General features: G+C 50.5%; 1 protein-coding gene across 1 annotated transcript in view; it reads right to left on the bottom strand.

Annotated features, from left to right (window-relative positions):
• Positions 1 to 16,789, bottom strand: part of LMF1 (lipase maturation factor 1) — a 200,564-nt gene extending 183,775 nt beyond the window's left edge. The window contains exons 1-3 of the mRNA XM_086622494.1: positions 16,778 to 16,789; positions 15,362 to 15,632; positions 5,018 to 5,327 (exon numbers count right to left, since the gene is read on the bottom strand). Of these exons, the coding sequence (XP_086478620.1) occupies positions 5,018 to 5,327; positions 15,362 to 15,632; positions 16,778 to 16,789 (593 nt within the window). The remainder of the gene's footprint in view (positions 1 to 5,017; positions 5,328 to 15,361; positions 15,633 to 16,777) is intronic.
• Positions 16,790 to 23,896: the final 7,107 nt, after the last annotated feature.

Here is a 23,896-nt window from a genome sequence, read left to right as displayed (position 1 = left end):
ATTATGTTCAATCAGCTAAATATGAAAAAACACCAAGCATTTGGGACCAGAAAGACAGAGGCACATCCTCCCCTCCGTGCTCTAGGAAAGTGTTGCAGCATCTGGGACTTCTTGGAAACCACCTGGGCACGAAGGCTTCCAAGGGCACGTGGGCACAGCTCAAACCACACTCGCCCGCAATCGCTGGCGTTGCAGCAGTGAATCACTGCTCAGCTTCATATTCCTTCAGGGAAAAAAAAAAAAAGCGTGTTGCTTACACTTATTTTACCCTAAATACCTGTTAGCAGTAGCTCCACCAACGTTTTCCACAAGGGAAGAACGCACTGAAAAGAACGCTGTAGCCACCTCAGGCTATAACGTTTTATTTATTGGCTTGTTTAATCTATTCCCTCGAGCTCCTGTAACTCCGCCAGAATCTTAGTCGTGAAAGGAAAAAAGGCAATAGGATTTTAAAAAAAACCCCACAATTCTAGCTTTTGTACCGAGTGCCTTAAAACTGCACTCTCCAACAGTGGGCAATGCGCTTTGTAAAATGAACCACCACCAGAACCAAGGGAAAGGAAAGGTTTTCAGATGGCATTTGAAAATGTTGGAGTTGGGGGGGGCAGGTTCAGTGAGGAAACAACAGAAGAAGGAACAGGAGATCAGCGGCAGAGTAGTTTGAAAGTTTGTTTATGTAAGAAAATGTAATAGCTCTCTGGAGACACCTTACTGCGGGATAAAAGTGATTTTATTCCAGAATTACGAATTCACTTTAGAAGTGCATTAGTTATTCTGGTACAAAAAATGATTTAACTTCTGCCGGAACGCCTCTCCCGGAGAGCTTGTCCTGACAAAGGACTTCTACTGCTGATGGTCCATCACTGCAGACACATGCCCCAGCAGAAATCGTATGCAATAAAACCACAAATGGAGGTTTCACGAGGTCACCTGCCACAAGCATTTTTACTTTTAAGCAAAGAGGCAGCTTTTCCCATTCTTCTTTAAATGTACGACAATCCATTATATTAATATTCGGGAGGGAGGAAGCAGGGAGAAAGATAACGCCATCCACATTGGACCTGTGCACTGCTCTTCCCACAACTGAAACCAGACGAGCAGGATTTGCAGCCTGAGGAATTCCCACAAAATCTTTCGAAGCATCTTTAGCTTCATTAAATAGCTTCTATTATACTCAAACCAGGACCGCTTTTTACTACTATTGTTTTACTGAAATTAGGCATAGTCCACAGAAATTCCAAGGAAAATCAAGGCTAAAATTAATGTAATGATTAAGCATTTCACCCAGCCTGTGGGTCAGACATTAAACAGCCTTTTGCACTGGCAGATTTTTAGATTCTTGACAGTCTCCTCCTACTTCAAAAGCAGAAGGGGGAAAAAAAAAAAAACAACAACAGTATTTTAAGACTGATGCCCTGAGCTTGTGGTGCAAGTGTGGCACCGTCATACGCGCGCCCCACAACCCCAAGAACATGCAGAGATTTTGCCTGAGCAGACCCCAAACACCCCAGCTGTTTTGGGAACAGAGTGCCCAGAATTACAGAAGCTTCCCTGTGCGTTCCACTTGCCAGTTTGGCAAAGGCAAACCTGGCGCCGTGTTCCACAGGTACCGAAATTAAGACGCCGTTCTCCGCCACCCAGCCGAGTTTTGAGAACCACCAAAGTGTCTTATTTCAGACAGTCCACCTGCACTTTGGCAGAGCCAGCAGCAAACTGGCAAAGTCAAGAATTCAGGACCAGGACAACATCCTGGCCCCAGTTCTTGGGATTTTAGGTTGCCAAAGTAATCCTTATCCTGCAAAATCCATCGTGCACAGCTCCCATCAGCCTGTTCCAGGAGCAGCTTTCTCGAGGGTTATAACACCCTCAAAGACCTTCAGCTGGTCCCTCACCATGCTGGCACAGCAGGCTCAGCTCTCCCCAGGCACACTGTGTATTCCCCAGCTCGCAGGTGGAGGTCGGCAGCACCGGGGCACGCAGGCAACGTGTCCTGTCCTTCAAAGGAGACCATTTGCTCTTCCAAAGCATCCTCTGACTCTGAGCCCAAGCCAGCTGGACAGCAGTTGAAAGACTCGCTCCTTCAGCAGTGCCCGGTATCTGGAGACTCCAGCCCAAAACAAATAGAAACATTTGAAATTAAAATAGAAAAAGGAAAGGCGATAAAAGGAATAAATTGTTCCTCACTGGCCTAAAGAAGAGAACTTTATTCCTCCATAGCACCCCGTATCTTCCTTGAACTGGCTTCCCAGGCAACTACTGCAAAGGAATTTTCTGGATCAGGTCAGCCCACGGTCCATGCCCAGACTGGCCGTGCCAGCTCGCAGGAGTCCACACCTGCCAGCTGATGAGGAACAGTATGAAAGACTGTACAAAAACTACAAAATGAGGTGGCCACAGGAGGGATTTCTCCCTCGTTTCAGACGCCTCTTTGCTGAGCTGCCTCGTAACTCTGATCAGGAATGCCCGACAGTGTCGTCCTGTCCCCCTTTTTAAGAAGTCACTGTGGTCTCCAACAGATGTTTTGGAGAACGCTCAGAAGTCATCAAAACCTCTCAATCTGTCCAAATCTGAGAGTAAGACAAAGATAACGACCATCTAACCACATCTACAAACCAGGGTGAAAAGGCAGTTTTAAGGCCAGCCTTCGTTTTCAGGCCAACGTTACCACCCAGAAATCATGAGATTTCAGGTACTCTCAGCTCATCCCTCGTGCCACCACAATTCCCTGAAGGATAGCGAGAAGTTAGTTAACCCCCCTTCGCTCTTTCCCCATGTCTACTTGCACTGTGGGCACCCAGCACCCCCTTCTCCAGGGGACTGAATGTCACACCATACGCACAACAATCATCTGGGTTTGACCACCCAGTGACCCAGTTCAGATGATCTAATGAAAAACGTAACCGCAGCTGAATGAACTGTACTGCTGGGTTGCTTTGATTCTTTCCCCCCACCCCTTTACAAGAAGAACCCAATTTCCTGTTTAATATATTTGATGTCACAATTAAGAAGAGATGAAGTCGAGGCAATGCCTCCTGTCCCCCCCCCCTTTTCTCTTACCCCTTCCCCAGAAGAACCTGACCCATTCCCGTGGTGTTATTGCTGTTTACCAGGAGTCACCTGCCTGTGCCAGAGTAAATTTTAAACTCCAAATCCAACGTAGCAAAGGAGGAAAAAATGCAGCCTTATCTCAAATATCAAGAGTCAATTCCTTTCAACCACAGCATCCACAAAAGGCAAACTCCGGGCTCCGCTTGCATTCCTGCTGGCCAGCTCATTGTCTTCAGAGCTGCAAAGAGACCTAACGCTTGGCCATGAGCTTCTAACCCCCCTCAGGAAGAGGTATTTGGATGTGGTCTGCTGGACACTGGTGGTGGGTCAGTGCAGCAGTGCAGAAAGGCTCTGCTCTCTATCCCCCACCCTCCACCTCCCCCTTAAAGACATGGAAGATGGCAAAACAGCCACGCAGAGTTCAACAGCCACAACTGGATTTCTTTTGGCAAAACCTCAAAGGTTCTGCAGGACTGTCACCCCTCCAGCACCAGCAGAGAAGACATTCCACCTCTGCCTTCAGTCTGCCTGTACCAGGAAAAGCAGCAGAGGGCCAGCACAGAACACGACTGCCCAACGAGACATGGAGAACACGTTTCAGCTAGCATTTTTTAAAAAAAATAAATCAAAACTACAACACTATAACAGTGCTCCAGCAGCAGCACCAGCACACCCAGCACTCCAGAGCTGGCACTAACGGAGAAAGACTGTCACACTCGTGTCTTCGCTAGCCCACTGCTTCGGGAGCAAGCCAGGCCAAACCTTCAGCCTCAGAAGCCACTGCAGGTCCAGCTTCCAGCTACAAAACCTCTGCAGTTTTAATAACGATGAACTTGGGGAGGAGGCTGTTTGGGATTTTTCCTCCCCCACAAACAGAAAGGCAAAGAGAAAGAAGTCAAGGAACACAAGCAGATTTTGCTGCTACGATGACACAGACTGCTGTATCTATCTCTGGAAACGAGAGCAGGATGATGCTTGAATTCTTGTCTTGTAACATAAAACATCTATAAAAATAGACAAGCAATTTTGTAATAACTTGGAAATGGGCAACGGAAAACCATCCACCGAGTTATTTCTCAAATTTTGCGGCTTGCTCTCACAGTCTTAAGTTCACACTGAGCTAAGAGCTCAGAGAATAGAGCTTTTCAGAAAACTGAAGCTGCTATCCTTCGCCCACTTACATACCATCTGGAGTAGGATGGGAATGAATGGGACAGGACAAGATGCAGGGCTGCCCAAGCAGCAAATCCTTAAAACTAAATTCACTGAGCTTATCTATAGCGAAGGTGTCCTGCAACGTGTTGTAGAGGTAGAACATCTCCAGGACACAGCTGTAGCATGTTCCCAAGCTCAGGCATCCCTTCATGGCATTACTTTTTACCTCTCTGAAGCTACCATATCACCCCCACTAAGGGCAGAGGTGCTTGAAGAGGTCAGCTAATGAAACGTGGTTTCCTAAGGTCTTAACAAATGTAATCAGTGCCTTGACCACTGTGAGGACCACCTAAAGCCTTTCATTTCACACCGCGGTCTTTCCCTGCAGCACGGCGATGTGCAGACACTCTTTCTCCTTTACTTTTTCCCCACAGGTTCCATGTACTTACCCTGTGTTCCAGCTCTCTTCTGGATAGAGCTGAAAATTGGTCATCTCAAAGGTAATTATTAGGGGAATTCCCTTGCAACAGCCATGAGGGAAAGTACTCTACAGGCAGGGACCATGTGTAGCATGGCACATTATGCAGCCAATTTGCCTCTCTCAGAGGACAACAGAAATCAGAGCAGATATCCCAGGTAAGTGAGAGAGCTGGGGCATGCCCATAACTCATTTCTGCCACACGCTTTCCTGATCTCACATTCCTACATTGCTCCTTACCAGATCACCAACCTCAAACGGTAACAGAAAGCCAACGTGTACAACAAACAGTAAGAGATTACAGAGAAAAACAAAGCAGAGAGATGGTTAACCTACCAGATCTGTCCAACATTGACCAACGAGAGGTAGAGAAGCCACAGGACAGCCATGAGGACCATGTTTGCACATCCAGTTACCAACACAAATGCTGAAGTTGCCAGGCCAAACAGGGAGAGGTAGTCCAAGATGCTGTCCATGTCTGACCAGTCCAGAAACCAGATGATTGTTGGCGCATAGCTCAGAGCATCCAGGTTTATCTTCCCTTTGAAATACTTTTTGACATCCTGCAGGTACAGTTTACAAGGGAGCAGCCCCTTCTCTCCTATTAGCTGCTTGTTTTGATGATATGCCACCAGGAAGGCCACAACTAGAGGAAAACACGGAGAGGAAAAAAGAACACTATTAGAAATCATCCTTATTTTGAGTCTAGAGTTACGGAAGCACATTCGTGCCTCAGGAAGGAACTTCTTCACATGTCCTCATCTCCATTAAAATAGAGCACAGTCATTTCTATTGACCACGATGCAGAAGGCAGAGGAATTCTATAAATATCGTCTCTGCCTTCACACTAGGAATTGGCACAGGGTCTGTTTGAAGATAATTTTCTCCTGTATGGGACACATCACTTGCTTTGGGCAAACTCAACGACACATTTGTGGGAAGAGCTCCCTGTAGCTGAGCGACCTGACCCGATGCAGCAGCAAGAGGCTCAGACCTTGGTGTTTGCAAGGTTGTGCTCTGACTTTAGAGGAAAACGTACCCCCATTTTCACATAACACTGTCTAAGCATCTATCAAGTCTTGGAACTTTTCCTTGTATTGAAAACACTTAATATTTCAAAATACTGTTAGAGACAGCTCAAACTCATGCACACCATTCAAGAGATGCCCAAAGGACACCTTAATTCTTCCAGCAGCATATTGGTTAAGGTTATACCTTGCCATCGCAAAAGACAGTAGTTATACCATGAATCAACCTTCTGGATCCTCACACATCCTAGTAGGTTGGAAATAAAAAGTCTTAATATTTTCCTGTCCTCTAAATTGCTACTTTATACATGTCACTACAGCTCTCTCATTCACAGTGTCTATGCTGCTGCACTGGACAATCTTAGAACAGCCAGATGCTTTTTTTAACAGCACATAAGCAATTTAATTACAGATTATAGACCTAGAATTTGACGTTCTACAGAGAAAGTTGGTCAGTTTCTAGGGATTATCTCATATTTTAGGAATCTCCTCCAGTTACCAATTTGCAGTTCGTAACTGCAGTAATCTCCATTTCTCAGGAAAAAAAAACGATGAAGGCCGACGTTTCCTGATTAGACTCCATACATTTTGCTCCCAGCAACTAACTTGCCCATCTTTCAAACATTATCCAAACACCAGCCACGTCACAGGCAGCAATACCAGAGGTCTTGCCAAAGGCCAACCCATCTCCCCCCAGTCGTCCTTAGTTAATGATCAAATCTGTTTCCTTCCTTATCTGAATACTGTCATTCCGCAAACAAGAATTCTGGTGTTCATCTGGTTGGTGTCTTTCTCACTGGGAACGCTGGTGGAAAGCCTATGTGAAACTACATCCCGAGTTCAGGCCTGGATTCCCATTTCTTTGAAGTCTGACCAGCAACCAAAAGCCTGCAGCCCCAGGGAATAAAAAAATAAATGTCCCGTTCTCCCCAGACACACGCAAAGGTCTCCAGTAGATTTCAGTTAATCCACTTAACACTTACTCCATCTCTCTGTACACGCCGTGTATTTTGTTCTCGTTTGAAAAACCACTAAAACTCACAATCCAACACGTATCTGAGGTCACTGGGAGGGTTCCCATTGATTTCAACAGATCTTGAATCACGGTGCTAGAGCAAGGAAGTTGGGGGTTTAATAGGTTTCATCTCTTTCCATCCAGCTTTTATAAACAGTGAAGGATTTTACAAACTTATAAGACATGCAGAATATTTTACTCAATGACAGGGAGGGACAAGAGAAAAAACTGATTGCAACACTAAGGAATCAGCTTTGGACCACGAATTCAGCGTTTTATGTTTTAGAGCATTCATATTTTTCTATCAACACTGGCACAACTGTGTAATCAGAAAGTCTGACATGTGAAAGCGGCAGAAATACAATGCTTCTGAGCCTCAGACAACTTATATCTTCATTTTTGGTTTAAAAAAAAAAATAAAGACCAACTCTGCCTTAAAAGTCCATGGCTTGATTTCCCTTGATTAGCACTGCAATTTGCTGCACAGTTTTCCAAAAGTGCTAATCAAATTCACCTCTAAATGCTACAGAAATTGCTGCCCCAACCCATAACTGCTAAGCAGGTTTTTTTTCTAAAAAAAAAAATAAACTAAATTAGACCCCTGCACGGTATGCAAGATAAACAAGGAAAGGGTAAATTAGGAAAAACAAACTATAGCAATTGCAGGAAAGTACACATTGTATGCACAAAATACTGTACAGCCTTTTTGAGTCAGCAAGCAGCACAGACTGCACCAGAGCCTGGCACGGATGGCACACTGCCCAGCTTGGGCTCCAAAGTGGTTTTCTCCCAGAACACCCAGTTCCCATGAGACGCTGCACTGCTGGTATTTCGCACGTTACCGTTTCACCACGAAATTCTGCTGGCGACAGCCCTAATGTGACAAAGCTCACCCAACCCAAATCCTGACCGTTGCACCTACGTTTGGATCCATCACCCTCCCAGGCCGTGGGGGTCCCCGTCCAGCGAGGGGACCGTTTATCGCACGCACGTGTGCGGCGTTCCCGAGACGCGCTGCTCCGTCCCGGATCCAGCTCCCTCTCCTGGACACTCCCCACGCCGTGCTCCCTCTCTGCTCATCTCCAGCATCTCTTGGAGCCCCTTCAAAGGGCACATCCCTTAGGCAGCACCCCCTTCTCAAACCCCACCACCGAATCGCCCGGACCTGCTCTCCCAAGGCACCGGCGAAGCCTTGGAGAGGCTCCATGCTGTCGGCAGCGGTTCCCATGTCACCAGACACATGCAATAGTGGAAACTAAAGACAGATTCTGCAGAGGATTTCAGCAACACAGGAGATACACACATTCAGGGGAGAAAAAGGGAAGTTATTTATCAGCTTGTCATTGCTTCCTCTCCCTGAACCCCTCTCGAGAAACTGTATCCTTAAATTGACTGGAACACAGATTCTGCTTCCTTCTCCAGGAGCCTTCCCTTTGATCTTGGCTTAGTCAGGGTGGGGGGGAAAAGTCCCTTTTGCCCCCAAAGCCTGTGCTTTTCTTCCTCTTCCTTAATCCTTTGGCCTCATATTTGGGGATTTTCCAGTCTATGTCTTCCCACTCCCTCCAGGTAAACATGGTCAAACGAGTTTACTTCCACCTTGGGCACTGGCTGGCATGCTTGCTGCACTGCTGGGGCACAGGGACGAGGTCAATCGCTTCTCTCACTTGTCCTGTAGCTTCTTCCTGGCAAGGGGGTAGCAGAGCAGTTCCTTCACATGAACCAGAATTCACCAGTTAGAAAGCCAGCTGATGCTGGGGAATGCCCTACGCAGCGTGCTGGGTTCACCACGCCACGGGGTCCGAGGCACGGATGGAGTCTGCTCCAGCAACGGCACCGCATCCGCCTCAGCCGCTCCAAATGCCCTGTAAAGCTGTGCTCCGGGGTGTCTGCAAGGCTCGTGCCAGCCCAGGGATGTTCCGACCTGCAGAACACGATGCTCCCCCTGGCAGCAAAGAGAGAAGGGTCTCACCCACAGGGATGCTGAAACAGCAAAAGGGAGTCGGAGCGGGCAGCTGCCGAGCACCGCTGCCAGCCAGGCAAGCAGGCAGCATCTGTCACCAACAGCAAGACTCTGCATCCCGCTCAGGAGAAGACACCTTCTTCCTCAGCAAACCCAGCTCCAGGATTTGCAAACTTTGGGCAACTCATTCATCAGGGTCTCCTGTCAGTTCAGGGTTTGTTTTTCTCCGCACGAACAGCACAAACGCTGCATTCCCACGTGCCAGGCAGCTTCCTGCACCAGCACCCCTGCACCAGCACCAGCAGATTCCCCCAGGATGGAGCAAGCTGATGTAGGGTCTGATCCAGAGTCACTCACACCTTCCAGCCCCTTCAGCAGGCCAGACCCCTTAGAGTGACTCTCACTTTCTGGTACCAACTTACAAAACGCGAGTAAAACAGAGAAAAGAAGTTTTTCAGAGTTCAGAATATACTTTGCTGACCAGGACGCAGAAGCCAATGTTTTCCCATAGCTATCATTTCCAGGATCACAGATGGGAATGATGCGAGGCCACAGCCAGGGACATCCCTCGCAGACTCCCAGCACAGCTCTGCACACCTCCAACTCTCCAGACCCACCATAAACCCCACCACCTTGCCCACCACCCCTGTGGCTGCTCCCTGCCTGGACTCTTTACCAATATTTCCTAGATTTGCGTATCTTCAGCCCATGCCAGTCTCCTCTCTTTCCATCTGAAGCACTTTGCCATTCTTCAGACTATTCCTTCCTTTGTAGACTGAAAAAAGCTCAGCCTCAGTGACTCCCAAGCTCCCTCCCACTCAGGAGCAGACGGAGCCTTTGACAGCTCACATGGGAACACGCTCCTCTACCTGATCTTTACATAAGTAATACCTGGAAATTGTCATCAGCTGCTAATAGACCTTCAGTAGTTATTCTCACCCGGGAAGGTGCTTTACTGTACTTTTCCATTAACTCCCCCCACTCCACCTTCTCCTTCCCCTCCCAGACTCCCCTCTCCCCCCAAACCGAGCGCGTTCCTTGTTCCAACCCACGTGCTACCAATAAACACAACCCAAGCGTGCAACACAAGAGTCCCCCACCCGAAATGGTTCGCTCTGTCCATGTTGCCCTGTCCCCTCGGTTCCTTTCTCCCAGTACAGGCTCAGCCTGTTGTGGGAGGAGAACGAGAGAATTCCATCCTTCATGCTCTGTAAAGATTTAAAGATGTGAAATCCAAAACTTTCCAGTCATATGGCTTTCTCTCTCCCCCCATTAAAAGAAGTCTTAACTTTTACTTAAAGCCCAAACCACAAGAAGAAATGAACCAAGAGCACAGAGCTTTGCATGAAAACCAAACTACATTTTGCACACACACAAAAAATCCGCCTGGAGCCATATATCAAGTGCACCTTTGACCCAACAAGGCATTCAAAAAAAGCCCTAAGCTGGATGTTGGCAAGCAGAGGTTGTACTACTGAAAAGAAGAAGGGGGAGAATATTCATGGTCTTTGCATTATTATCAGGTAGATGAATCAAGCAAGTTTCCAATTGATAAATTCCCCTGCAAAGTTTTGCAACACAGAAGCAACACCACCCTAGCACTGAGCAAAGAGCCAGACCGAAACCAAGCCCCCCCCTTTTCATCGTGCAACCCCACAGCCACAAACAAACACAGAACAAAGTAGTCTGTTCTTAACACTTTTTTTGTTTTGTTTTACTGCCATTCGAAGCAAAGCTGAGGACTCTGGGGCGGTTGCTTTGGAGGCTTTTTAAGCACTTATCTCCCCATTGCCTCTGTTTAAAATAATATGAAAGCAAATAGAAAAGGCTGGGCCGTGGCACTGCTAAAAATCTTCCCCACAGGACCTAGATTGTCCAAAACCACACCAGCACCAGTCCAGCCCGCAGCCACAGGATGCCCTGAGAAGATAGATCCCTCTGCTCCCAACCAGCTCTGGGCAAAGAGCAGACCAGGAGACAGATTCTCTCCTTCTTGGTTCTTGTTATCATTCACCACCGTGCTGAAACAAAACCTTTCAGGGGAGAAAAAGCATTCGAAGATGTACTCTAATCCTGACTAGGCAAGCTGAAAGCTGCTGGGAGCCTTTTAATAACTGAGGGAAGAGAAAGGGGAATGCAGGGGAGATGGAAGGGAGAGGAGGAAGGACACTGGGGAGAGCCAGGAGCCTACAGGAAGCCAAACCCCCCTGAGAAGGCTTTAGATTTCAGAATTAGGAAGGAGTAGCATGAACCTCCTGTAGCTCCAGCTCCGTGGAAAGAGAATCCTACTATTAAACAATACATAAGGAGGAGGAAGATAAACTGGATTTAAAGAATAGGTTTTATTTCAAAGCACTCTGCAGAGCCTGGCTGAAATTGGGAAGGGTGGTATCTAATTACTTTAACTTCTACATCTGGAATCTGGTGATAGTAATCATCCAAAAGGGGCACTTAATGATTTAGAAGGAGGGTGAAGGGAGCAAATAATGCACATTTGTTATCAAGAGCTTTGGGATCAGCTATTCACCTGTAACAGGACTTCCAACAACACCTCAAAGACTTTCTGTATTTACAAAATGTCAATTCCTGCCACAAAAAAAAAAACCAAAAAAACAAAAAACAAACACACAGTGTAAGATCAGGACAGAAAAACTTCAGATCTCAAAATGGCATTTCTCCAAGTCTTCCTCATCCAGGAATTACTGTATTAGAGACTGCAATTAGCCATTGAGGGACAGGTTGCAACGGTGGAAGTCAGAGATGAGCCTCTTCAACTGGCACACCAGTACTACACAAAAACACCTCCACAGAGACAGAGAGGGGTCTGGGCAGCAGAGCACAAGGTAAGACCTACACAAACGTTCTCTTGCTTGGTGTTCAGGGCTGGATTCTGTGCTTCTCTCCTCCTCAGAAGGCTTTTACCACTTGGTCTGCCCACACTTATTGGTGGAGAAAGAGGTCCCAGCTCTGAAACCGTCTCCGAAGGCTGTCAGTTACAAGAATTTAAGCATTGCCTCATTCACAAGTGCACAGTGCTAGCTCCTATTAAAACCAGAATTGCCCAGAAAGGCGTTTCCTTTACCTCGGTGCTGAGCTGGGAGGACCCCACAGCACAGCCCTGCTGCAAAGAGCAAACCTCCCTGAGCACCTTCCGCTTGGATCCAGTTCCTGCAAGAAGGTGGTTTTGGTTGCTAACTTCCACAAATCATCGGATCCTTTCCCACCTCCCCATCCCTAACCTGTTTCTCAGACAACAGCTGCTTTGCCAGGGACTTCCCAGGCTCTGGCTGCTTCTGGAAACTCCCTTCAAAAAAAGGAGAGGAGAGCTGTTATAACCAAAGGGGTGGGGGAGAAGGGAGGACACTTCACACCTGCCTTGCTCTGCCTGTCCTCCTTCCCCACAGGAGAAGATCCAAAGGGAAAGCATCTCCCCAGCTCACACCAGGCAATAAAACAGCCTCTCAAAAGTGGAGTGGGGGGGCAGGAAGGAGGTGACGGGCCCCCGCATCGCGCTTGGCAATTCTGCCCCTCACCTCAGCATCACTGTACACCCCAAATCATGTTTCTTTCCATCCCATCCAGAGGGTCTTGCACTCACCCACCTCTCCCTTTCCACCCAGGAGGGGGAACAAGCTTCCAGCTCGCACAGCTGCACTACTACACAGGAGCTGCAGTCATCAGGGGTGACCACTTCCCTGATACTTTAGCACAAGGTGCCCCCAAAGGATTTGTCGCTTAACACAGCAGGAAAGAAAGTGTTACGTTCAAAAGGGCGAAAAAAAAACCATCCCACGACTGAGGAATGTCAAACTGTCACAGCGGCATCAACCGTTTCCTCAGTAAGTCTGAGACTCGGCGTGTGCACAATCGCCACGTCTGGGGAAAAAAAAAATAAAATCTGTCAGAGTAAATGGTTCCATCTTCAGAAAAGAGCTTGGAAGAGCTGCTTGGCACAAAGGTTTTAAATTGTTTTCTGCTGTTTCTAAACCCAGGCTCTCAGAAGAGATCAAAAGGCAACCCACCTTCCCTCGAGAGCATCCCACCCCCCCAGCCGTGTCACGGGTTTGCAGCCTTTGACAGAGGAATCTCCCTGCTCACAATCTCTCCATCTCAGACACACCACTTGAATTCCACCCCACAAACGCTTCGGCTGTAGGCTGTGCAGCGTCTTCCCGGCTCTGGGATCAGAGCTGGAGCCCCAACACTGCTGCAAGTGACATCCCAACTCAGAATCCAAGCCACCTGTCCCAAACCTAGCCCAGGTTTCTGGGTTTGAGTTGTTTGGCTGTTACTCCACAAAAACAAACAGCAGAAATCACTGTCACCTGATCGCAATCAAGCAGAAGTTGCACAAGGAGGAGGTAAACTTTTCCTCTCTTGCACCTCCTCTGTTACAAAGGACAGAGCCATCCTCCTACCCTGTTCCTCCCAGCTCCGGTACCCAAACCTCTTTCTCTGAGGCTACCTCTCCAAAAGGTTTCCTCACTCTGGACTATGGAAGCATTTTGGGGTCCCCTTCCCCTTCCTGCCACTCCCAGGCGTTCCCACTCCCCTCTCCTCTTTGGAAAAGAGCTGAATTTGCTTCTCCCTCTATTTGCTGTCATCCCACATTCACTCCCCAGCCTGCCATCTCAGCCTTCATCCTCTGGCTTACAGCTGCTGGCTCTCCCTTCCTCCTGCAGCCCATGGGCTTCAACCATTTCCACGCTGTAACTCACCTGACCCTGAACAGGACAGTTCCTCCTCACCTCCTACTGCTCTGGTTGTCCTGAATCATGTCCCCCCCTCACCAGAAAGTCCCATATGTTTGGTTTACTCTTCACCCTCCTCTGCCTCATCACCCCTTACCAACTCCCATCCCTCCAGCCACCGCCTGCTCCCTTCCCATCCTCCCCCCAGCCACTTCCCATCAAACACACCACCACCTTACGGGACAGCATTTCGTCCCCCACGTGGCATATTTATAACCCCAAATCCGTGCTCAGAAAGCAGCAGCCTCCACCGAACGCACAGCGGACAACGCTAATCAGTTTTTCATAAAGAAACTGCAAACCGAGCCACGGGAAACTCAGCAGTCTGGATTTACACACGGGGGAATATCGGAATCGCTTTCATTTTGACTGAAAGAGTCATAACCCCGCGTTTCGCCGAGAGCTGAAGCCAAACTAGAAACAGAGCACGTGTCAAAACCATACAAAACTACAACTCCTGCACGGGTTTGATGCAAAATAATCCAAGCAGGCTGGCAGCCTACAAATCCTAACGATTTTGTGGACAAATCTGGGGCAAGTTTAGAATTTGTAACATAGTGTGTTACATGTCAGTTTCGGTTTCACTGTGAATATTTTTTAAGTGGAGCACTAGTGGGCTCCGAGCACGGCTCCCAGTGTTCCTCGCCAAAGCGAAAGCCAAACGACCACAGCTGAGTTGGGAAACCAGTTTCACCATTAACCACTTTAAGGTTATCTCAATTCCAGGTTCCGGTGGTCACGTTGGCACCCAAGGACGTCACCACTCTTTGGTCCTGCGTAAGATGCTAAAGACCTGCTTCTGTGCAAGACAAGGAGTTTCTCCCTTGCACAGTCCGCTCACAACATCACCCTTGAAGAAAAACGACTACCAGCTGCAACCAGCTCTGCTGACAGGTACCGGCCTTGTGCTGCAAACAAACTCTCCTTCCCGCTCCACCTAACGCTGGAGCCCCATCACAGAATGGTTTGGGTGGGAAGGGACCTCAAAGATCATCTTGTTCCAACCCCCCTGCCATGGGCAGGGACACCCTCCACTACACCAGGTTGCCCAAAGCCCCATCCAACCTGGCCTGGAACACTTCCAGGGATGGGGCAGCCACAGCTTCTCTGGGCAACCTGTGCCAGTGCCTCACCACCCTCTGAGTGAAAAATTTCTTCCTTATATCCCATCGAAATCTCCCCTCTTTCAGTTTAAAGCCATGACCCCTTGTCCTGTCACTACACGCCCATGTCCAAAGCCCCTCTCCAGCTTTCTTGCAGCCCCTTTAGGTACTGGAAGGTGCTGGAAGGTCTCCCCGGAGCCTTCTCTTCTCCAGGCTGAACAGCCCCAACTCTCCCAGCCTGTCTCCATAGCAGAGGTGCTCCAGCCCTCGGATCATCTCCGTGGCCTCCTCTGGCCCCGCTCCAGCAGCTCCATGTGCTTCTCGTGTTGGGGCCCCCAGAGCTGAACACAGTATTCCAGGTGGGATCCCTGTCCCACCCCCAAAGCAAGAGCTGAAACCAAGAGGCTCTTCCCAGTTCCCACCTCGCTCCTACCCTCGAGCTCTGCACGTGCACACACACACCCGCAACGCCCCAAATTAAGCCCCATTTTGGCGCGCCAGGACGGGGTCCGGACCCAGCAGCTGGGGCAAAGCACCCTGCAGCCCCCATCCCACAAACACGCGTCCCCCGCCGAGCATGCGAGGCGCTCACGACCCCCTCCCCCCCCCCCTCCGCCCCCACGGCGGGACCCCGCACCGCACCAGCGCGGACCCCGCGGCCGCGCTCCCACCCGCCCCTCCCGCGGCTTTGCAGCGGGTCAGGCCTCGAGCCACGGGGCAACCGCAGGGCTGCCGCGTGGCGACCAGCCCGGCCGCCCCCCGGAGGGGAAAAAAAAAAAAAAACAAACCAAAAAGAGGCGCCGTGCAGCGCGCGGAGACTCACAGTAAATCAGGGCTATGGAGCGCAGCAGCACGATGCGGGTCAACCAGAAGGTGCCCACTGGCGGCGGCAGCCCGGCCCCGCTGCCCGCCGCAGCCCGCTCCGGGGTCCCGGGGGCGCCGCCGCCGCTCGCCGCCACCCGCCTCCGCCGCAGCGCCGCGCTGGGCGCCGCCATCTTGGAGCCCGCGGCGCGCGTGCGCGCGTGCGGCCGGCCCGCCCCCCGCCGGGACGCGCCGTGAGGGGCGGGAGGGCGGCGGCGGCGGCGCCGGGGGCGCTGGTTGCCCGGAGCCCACCCCGGGTCGCCCCCTCAGGCGGCTGTATCAGTGCAGCGGGGCCCGGGCGCGCGTTTCTGTCGAAAAACGGCCCAAGCCTCAGGGAACGGCCTTTGAAAAACGGCGGGAAAGTGCCAAATTCAAACGGGAAAAAAAGGGATGAGTTGGCTGCAAAACCCTTCCTCCCACCGAGCCCGGGGCCTTCTGCGGCGCCGCAGCCCCTCGGCTCGCCCCGCTGGCCTGTGCTCCATCCCCGAGGAAAGATGTTTAAGTTAAATTCCTCAGGCTGTCCTCACTGGCCGCGTCGGATGCTGCCGGGATTTCTGCTTGACTTACAGTCTGGAGCTGTCAAGCACATGACTGTGCTGAGTTTATAAATCGTGTTTTTAGCAAAACAGAATCACAGAATCACAGACTGGTTTGGGTTGGAAGGGACCTTCAAGATCATCCAGTTCCAACCCCCCTGCCATGGGCAGGGACACCCTCCACTACACCAGGTTGCCCAAAGCCCCATCCAACCTGGCCTTGAACACTTCCAGGGATGGGGCAGCCACAGCTTCTCTGGGCAACCTGTGCCAGTGCCTCACCACCCTCAGGGTGAAAAATTTCTTCCTTATATCCCATCGAAATCTCCCCTCTTTCAGTTTAAAGCCATTCCCCCGTGTCCTGTCACTACACACCCATGTCCAAAGCCCCTCTCCAGCTTTCCTGCAGCCCCTTTAGGCACTGGAAGGTGCTGGAAGGTCTCCCCGGAGCCTTCTCTTCTCCAGGCTGAACAGCCCCAACTCTCTCAGCCTGTCTCCATAGCAGAGGTGCTCCGGCCCTCGGATCATTTTTGTGACCCTCCTCTGGACCCTCTCCAACAGCTCCATGTCCTTCTTGTGCTGGGGACCCCAGAGCTGAACGCAGTATTCTAGGAAACCACTTTAATAAAGCGGCCTGGGCAGCCATCGATGCGTCGTTTATCCCGCGTCGGTGAATACCGCCTTGCTGAACCGCTCGGTGGTCTCTGAGAAAGTGTCTGTTATCAGGTGTAACGTTATTCAACGCTTTTCAGACTGCGAAGTGGTCCCTTCTAAATGCCTCTTTTGTTTTTCCAGTTTCCCATCACCGCTGCGTGCATTGTTCTCCTCAGAAAAAAACCTACATAATGGCGCATTGTGGAGGGAAAGGAAAATAAGCTATTTGTCAAAGACCTCTGGTGTGCCGCAGTTTCGCTCTCCCTTTGGATCAGCCACAAGGTTTGGCTAGATAAATTTAAATAGATGGAAGCTAATGGTTTCCTTCGTGGGGTCTTTATGAAACTTCTACAGCAAATTCCACGTTAAATGGAAATGTCCGTAAAACAAACTGGATAATTGAGGAAATTACCGAGGAAAAGTGGAGGGTTTAGACTAAAGATTAAAAAAAACTTAAAAAAAGGAGTGATTGGAGTGGGGAAGGGAACGCGGAACTGGGTCGGTTTTCCTTGCCGGAGGTCGCTCTGAGACCTGCTGGATGCGCAGGTTGGAACAGCAGCGGGAGCGAGCAGCAAACTCAGCCCACCCAAGCTCGGGGGACGTGGCGTGTCGATAGCGCCTTTCGACAGTACGAGCTGCAAAGTTCTAAGCCTACTAAAAGGCAGAAAAATGTTGTTGCTCCAAAGGGCCAATCCAACTCATAAAAGGTGATGGAAGCCTTCCCTTTCGCTTTCCTGGAAGGTGGATCGAGCTATCAAGGAAAAAGTGTGATAAAACGGTAGATTAGAACATCAAACGAGCTCCTCTCCGTTCTGCAGCTCCTGCTGGAACGCAGCTTTGTGTGGACCATCATCTGGGTCGGGCTTTCTCCTCGCTTATCTATTCACTGCCGGCTTTTATTTTCACATCACCATTTTCCCTCGCGTTCCCTCTTTTCCAAGTAAGGTATCGGAAAAGAAAACAACGTGAAAACCAAGCAAGTAACGCCGACAAGGTATTTAAGAGCAAGGCTCTGAGCCTTGAAGCCTCAGAGGGGACGCAATCCATAACTGTCAGGCCGGCAGGCGGGTGCTGAGGCATCATTGATGCTGAGCTTCATTCAACCAAACGTGCGCCGCCGCGTCCCCCCGCCCGACCCTGTTTTGCTGTGTTCCAAACAGCTGCAAAAGTGACCGGGAAACAAGCATTTACTGTCACAGCACCCAGCAGCTGTCCCCGCCAGCACCTCAACCCTGCTGTCCCTGGCACCCGAAATCACTCTGTGTTCATTCAGGTCTAGTCTTTCGCCCCTCTGGCTGCCAGGAATTGGGTTTAAATGAAACAGAGAAAGGGAATGTGTGCAGAAATGACTATTTTGTAAAGCAGCGTTAACATTGTGGGACTCCTCTAAAGAAAACATACATTCAAGGATGTATAATGCAGTTATACACTATCCCGCTGGGCATTCAGCTGCGTCTGCTCAACGGGAGACAGGGATCTCGCAAAGAATTTGGGAGCTTCCTTCTACTAGTTAAGATTTTTCCAGCAGTAATATTTTTTCCATTAAAATCCCTGATCCGTCCCTGTGGAAATCTGATCTTTCACTCTAAGGTTAGCAGGATTAAGGCTGAAAAGGATTTTGAGAGGAAGAATTACCTTTTTTTTTACCTCGTGTATTTGAACAGCATCTATAATGAGGGGCTGCTGATTCAGAAGAGGGATTCCTAAGCGGTACCATAGGACAAACAATTAATAAACACGATAATAATAATTAATAGAATTGTACCCCTCCGTTATTTTGAAAAGACGCCATCCAGCCTGTGCTGTGCAGGAGGAAAGAAGAGATCTTTGGCCAGCATCTCACCTGGCCTTTAACGTGTAACACGCACGTGCTGTTGATCCCGCAAAAGCGAATTTTGGTTTGTTGCAGGGATCTTAGAATATTTGAACAGAAACAACACACTGACATGTCTTTTCCTTTCCACTGGTTTCGGTCTTTATGCATGCATGTTTTCTGAGACCGAAAGAAAAGGCCGTCCCTTTTGGGTTTGTAATTGCTTTCACCTCCGAGTCCTTGGCTGCCAGCACCGAGGTGTGCGACATCAGGCTGGGAGAGCTGCAGGATAAAACCAGAGAACCAGCTACCAGTTAACTTTTTCCACTGGGATATTACAGAATTAATAAAAGCACTCGTTAGTAAGGGCTATTTCATTTCATTTTAGCAGCAATTCCACACCAGGCCCAATGTAAGATGTAAAGATGCTCGTGAAGTGAAAAAAATTCTTTCCCTCACTGCCTTTGACTCGCACTGAAGTCAAAGTTTTCTGAAAAAACGGCCTTTTTCTCTGATATCTGCTGCCGTGATGAAACCTCGAGAAGGGCTGAGGAATCCCGTGCGCTCCTCTCCGCTTGCATTTCGAGGAGGAGGGAGGTCAGCGGAGCCCTGCCCGGTGCAGGTGTGCGGGGTTTCTTGTATCACTGCCAGGTAAACGTTCATGGGTTGGAAAAGAGCTGCTGGGGGACGTGTTCCTCCATCGTTCGTCATGCAGCTGCCAAACTATTCCTGTCCAGAAAAAGGAGGGATGCCAGAGCTAAGCACCCCCTTAACACAGCAAAAACTAATATTAAACTAATATTTAAGCCTCTCTCTTTTCCCCTGGTTCTCAGCAGACTGCAGCAGCTGTGCAAGGGGTGCAAGTTTGCATCCAGCCGTGGTGATGGGAGCCTCGAGTCCCCAGCTCTTCGCAATCCGCCTCTAATGATGGGCTTTGGATGGGGCTGCGCAATAAAAGCTTGTTCTTGCTGTGGTGGGAGCACACAGTGTCTGGGACACAGTAACTTTCACGGGAGCACACTCAAATTTTTGCTCCTGCTGTGCAGGTGACAACAAGAATTTCGAGAGCACAGCTAAGCCCGGTGGTGAGAGCTGCGGAAATGCCGAGGACTAAATACCCCAAGTGTTAATTAAAATTTGCAAAAAGGTTCTGTCCCTTTTACTCCTGAGTTGTTCAGAGCAGCAGGGCTCATTTCATGCGAAGAGATGACAAATTTTGGACCTAAACTGATCTGCAAGCAGCTGAGCCATATGAATTTAGCCTTAAAATTGCATGAGCAAGCACCAGTTGTGTGCTGGAGCATTCGCCAGTGCACAGCATAGGACTGGACCCATCACTACAGTTCATCTTGAGAGTAAAGCTTTTCAGCTCTGCTGCTGCTATTTTAATTGAAATTAGTTGAAAGTTACCACAGGTTTGGGTTTTTGTTTTGTTTTTTTTTTCTTTTCAGATATCAGGAGCTTTCCTGAAAAAGACTGAACGTTGTTTCACACCAATCTCTGAGCTGCTGTGTCCTCTGGGCAGAGCATTAATCCTGCAGATGTCAGAGGCTTATTTTAACACGACGCATAGGTTACTCTTATCTGATCAGGGGTTGTTTTTTCTTCTCCCGTAAGGCTCTTTCTATTTGCTCTTTGAAATTCCCATGTAAAATCTGCTCTCAGTTCAAAGGCAAACAATTTTTGAAAAAAGATAACCGTACCACTTGATCAGATTAAGTGATAGAGCCCACCTTGGGGCTGCGCCTCCACCCAGCCGGGGAAGGAGTGCAGTACGTGTGCGAGTTGCAGAGAATATCGCATCGTGGGCAGTGGTTTCTATGTGCTCTCATGCTCTGAAAATGCCTTCCCTGTCTTCTACTGAAAATGAAATTTCTCCTCCCTGGCATTAGTGGGGCTCTGACCGCTCTGAAGCCAATGCACACACACACTTACTCCTCCGTAACGAAGACATAAGGCGGTGAGGAACCAGTATGGGAGGTCAAGCCACCTCCATCCCATGGAGATTCCGAGGGTTCCCAGGTGACAACGTGAAGGAGCAAAGCGTGCAGACCTTGCATTGAATGCATGATTCCAAGCAACGCTGATGTGAGCTGGCCAGGAACTTCACCAGGGACCATGTCAGACCTTAAAGAAAATGAAGCAATATAGCCAACATTGACAGGCAGCTGGTGGACCTCTGCTGGGCCCTCTCTCTGCCAGGAACAGCAAATTGTTCCACCAAATCCTTTCTAAACGTTCCCCACTTGGCTGCACTCTTTAAGGCTCCACTGGACAATGGGAATCTCAGTTCTTCCCTCCTAGATCTGCACCATCTTCCTGGAAATCCTGATGTCAGGGCCTGCCCTGCAGCAAGCTGGGTCAAGACAGAGAAGTGTTAGGCCAGGTCTAGCTGACACATCGTGTGGGATCACTGCAAGACCTGCCCTGCAGCTCCATCATTTGCCCATCCCTGTGCAAACATCGCCGGTCCTTTGTCTTAACAAAATTTTTACATGAGACCCAGTAAGACAAACGATGCCACTTGAACCCAACTGTTGTCCCAGTGTAATCTCATTCCGTTTCATGGATGAGTGAACTTCTTGAGAAACCAGAGCTACTGAAGTTTCCCAGGTGCTCCAGCTCCCTGTGTCATCTCAGCTTCTGGCAGCCTCACCCAGCTCCGGCCGGGCTGCGAGGCAGACGCCGGTCCCTCCGCTGGCCTGGCTGAGAACCGACGCTCAGAGAAATGAAACGGTTTGTGCAAGATCACGAAACCAGACGTGAAGCAGGACACGTACCCTGCTCTGGGTTCCAGGCACTACCTCTTCCCTGTGCCCATCTCTGGAGTAAGAGGAAGCAACTATGAAAAGTTGTCCTCTGCCTCCTACCTGCACTGGACAAATTGGAATTGGAACGTGTGGGCTGGGAAATGCAATTCCCTGCCTCGGGCAGAGCTGGGGAGCTGTGAAATGCAGCGGCATGTGAGGGGGAAGAAAACCAACGTCTCTAATTCCTGCTGTCCTCCGGGGCTGCTTCTGTAGGAATTCGACTTGTCGTTGAAGGCAGGGACCAGAAAAAAGGGGCTCTTGTTTTCATTCCGACCGCCGTGGGATTTCCCCAAAGCTCCCGGTGTCCCACAAATCCCTTCCCAGCCTCAGTCACGCAATGAAGTTCGGATCTTGCGAGGAAGGTGCTCCGCAGGAGAGGCTGTCTTTGCAAAGATGGACTAGAAATAGTGATTATTGCTTCAGCCACCTCTAAAGCAGATGAAATACAATTATTTCTGACCTGACTCGCAGAATTTCAGTAAGGTAAACTTACTGAAGAGCTATGAGAACCCAGAGACAGGCATTATAGAAAAGTACATTAATTTTTTGTCAGATGAGGGAAAAAAAAGTTTTGTCGAGCGTCCAACTGCACTGCAAAGCCACCGGCCTGAAGCCCATGGAAACAGAAACTCTCTCACAATCTCATTAAGCTTTGGATTGGGCTCGGGAAGAGAAGTTCAATTAATCCTCACCTGCAAGTTCAACATATCTAGTACGCCTTCAGCCTTAAAGACAGTATTTTTTTAAAAGACACTTTGTAAAATTACATTAAAAAAAAAAAACTTTGCCTAAAGGTAACTCTACAAACTGAAAGCTGAAATCTTGAGAAATTACTAATAAGGAAATGAGAGGTTTTAAATAAAATAAAATCCCACTTTGCACTTTAGCAGAATATATTCATTTTCATATAGAAGGCATATTTCGGGCACATTTAACCAGTGTTGCATTTAAATTTCACGTGTATGCTTTATTTTAAGGTGATATACATCACAGTCATTAAACAAAACGCTCTCAAACTCCCCGTGTTCCTGTTCCTTTTTAAATGCTGGAATGCTTGAAGCATTCTCACAATTTCTAGCGCTTTTTTTTTTTCCTGTAAATCTTGTACTTGACCCTCTTTTTCCGGGGGGTGTTGCTGAACTGGGGGGAAGCAGCAGATAAAACTGGAATTTGAGGAGTTGCTTTTTTTTCCCGTCGCAATTAGAAGGCTGGATTCCGCGGATAATTAGAATCAAATGCCAAATAAGTGCCGCAAAACCCGGGCTCGCTTGGGGAAGAGCAGTAAGATCTTTTAAAAAGGGGCTTTTGCCGAGCGGCCCGAGGCGCGCAGCCCCGCGCCGGGGTCTTTGGCGGGGGAGATTTTGCGGACAAACCCCCCCAGACCCAAAGGCTCACCCCGAGGTGCCGCATCCTCCTCCGGACGGTTGAAAGCCGCCGGCGTCGGGTGGGACGCGGCCCGGGCAGCCCCGGCTCTGCCCTCCCGGGGGGCGTTCCCCGGTGCCCGGGACCGGACCCACCGTCGGAGGTGGGAAGGCTGCGGGGAGAGGGGGCGAGGGGACGCGGAGGGGCTTGTTTCGGGTCTTTCCAGCAATTCGCCGCTTTCCTCCGTTATTCGCCCGTTGGAGACCGCGGAGAGAAACGATGCGCTCGGGGATGCGGGGAGCACACGGCGGCCCGGGGGCACCGGCACACGGCTGCCGGACAGCCGCACCGGCTGCGGGGGCACACGGGCAGCTCCGGCCCCGCTTGCAACGGGGACGCACCGCTGCTTCTGCCACGCACCGACTTCCCCAAAAACCCCCTCGGAAAGGGGGCTTAAAAAGTAACCAGCTGGCCCCAGGGCACGAACCGCCCGGCGCCTCCCGCCGCACCGGAGCCCCGGGAGGCGGCTGCTGCCGCCCTGTCCCGGCGCCGCTCCGCACCTCTTCGCCGCAGCGGCCCCGTTCCGCGGAGCTTAGAAAAGGGCTCAGCATCCCACCGCCGAGCCCGTGCCGTCCCGCACCCCGGTGCCCCCCCCCCCCCCCCCCCGCCGTCCACCCACGACAGGGGATCCTCCGCGCACGCCGAGGGTATAAAACACACCGCCCCCGGTACCGCGGGGCGGTGAAGCTCCCGGACAATCGCGGGGAGCCCACACATGCCGGGAAAGGGCCCCTTCCGCCGCCGCGCCGCGTCCAGCCGCCCCCCGCTCCGGGCAGCGGGACCTCCCGGCGGCCGCGGGCCCGCGCGGCGGGAGTACGGGCGGCGCGCGGGCGGCGCGGGCCCGGCGGCGGGGGCGCCCCGCCCCCTTATGCAAATGAGCCCCCCGCTCCGCCAATGGGGAGCGGCGCCGGGGGCGGGGCCTCCTGCCCGCCCCTTAAAGTCACTTGTTGCCGGGGGCCGCGGCTCGCACGGGACGTGGAGCGCGGCGGGGCGCGGAGCGGCGCGGAGCGGGGGCGCCGGGACGGCAGCAGGACTGGTTTTGGTTGTTTTACCTTTTTTTTTTTTTTTTTTTTTTTTTTTTTTTTTATTTCGGCTGATATTCGCGCGTTTTCGTCTTTTTCTTTTCTAGATTTTTCTCTTTTTCTCGCTCTCCCAGCGCCCGCGGACGCGTTGCGCGGTCCCCGCCGCTCCGCCCCGGGCTGATCGTCGATTTCGGGGCGGCTCTACCCCTCGCCCCCTTCCCCCCCCCTCCCCCCCCCCCC

This window comes from Tauraco erythrolophus, chromosome 17, assembly GCF_009769465.1.
Source record: "Tauraco erythrolophus isolate bTauEry1 chromosome 17, bTauEry1.pri, whole genome shotgun sequence".
NCBI classification, from domain to species: domain Eukaryota; kingdom Metazoa; phylum Chordata; class Aves; order Musophagiformes; family Musophagidae; genus Tauraco; species Tauraco erythrolophus.
This window is presented reverse-complemented; position numbering and strand designations above follow the sequence as displayed.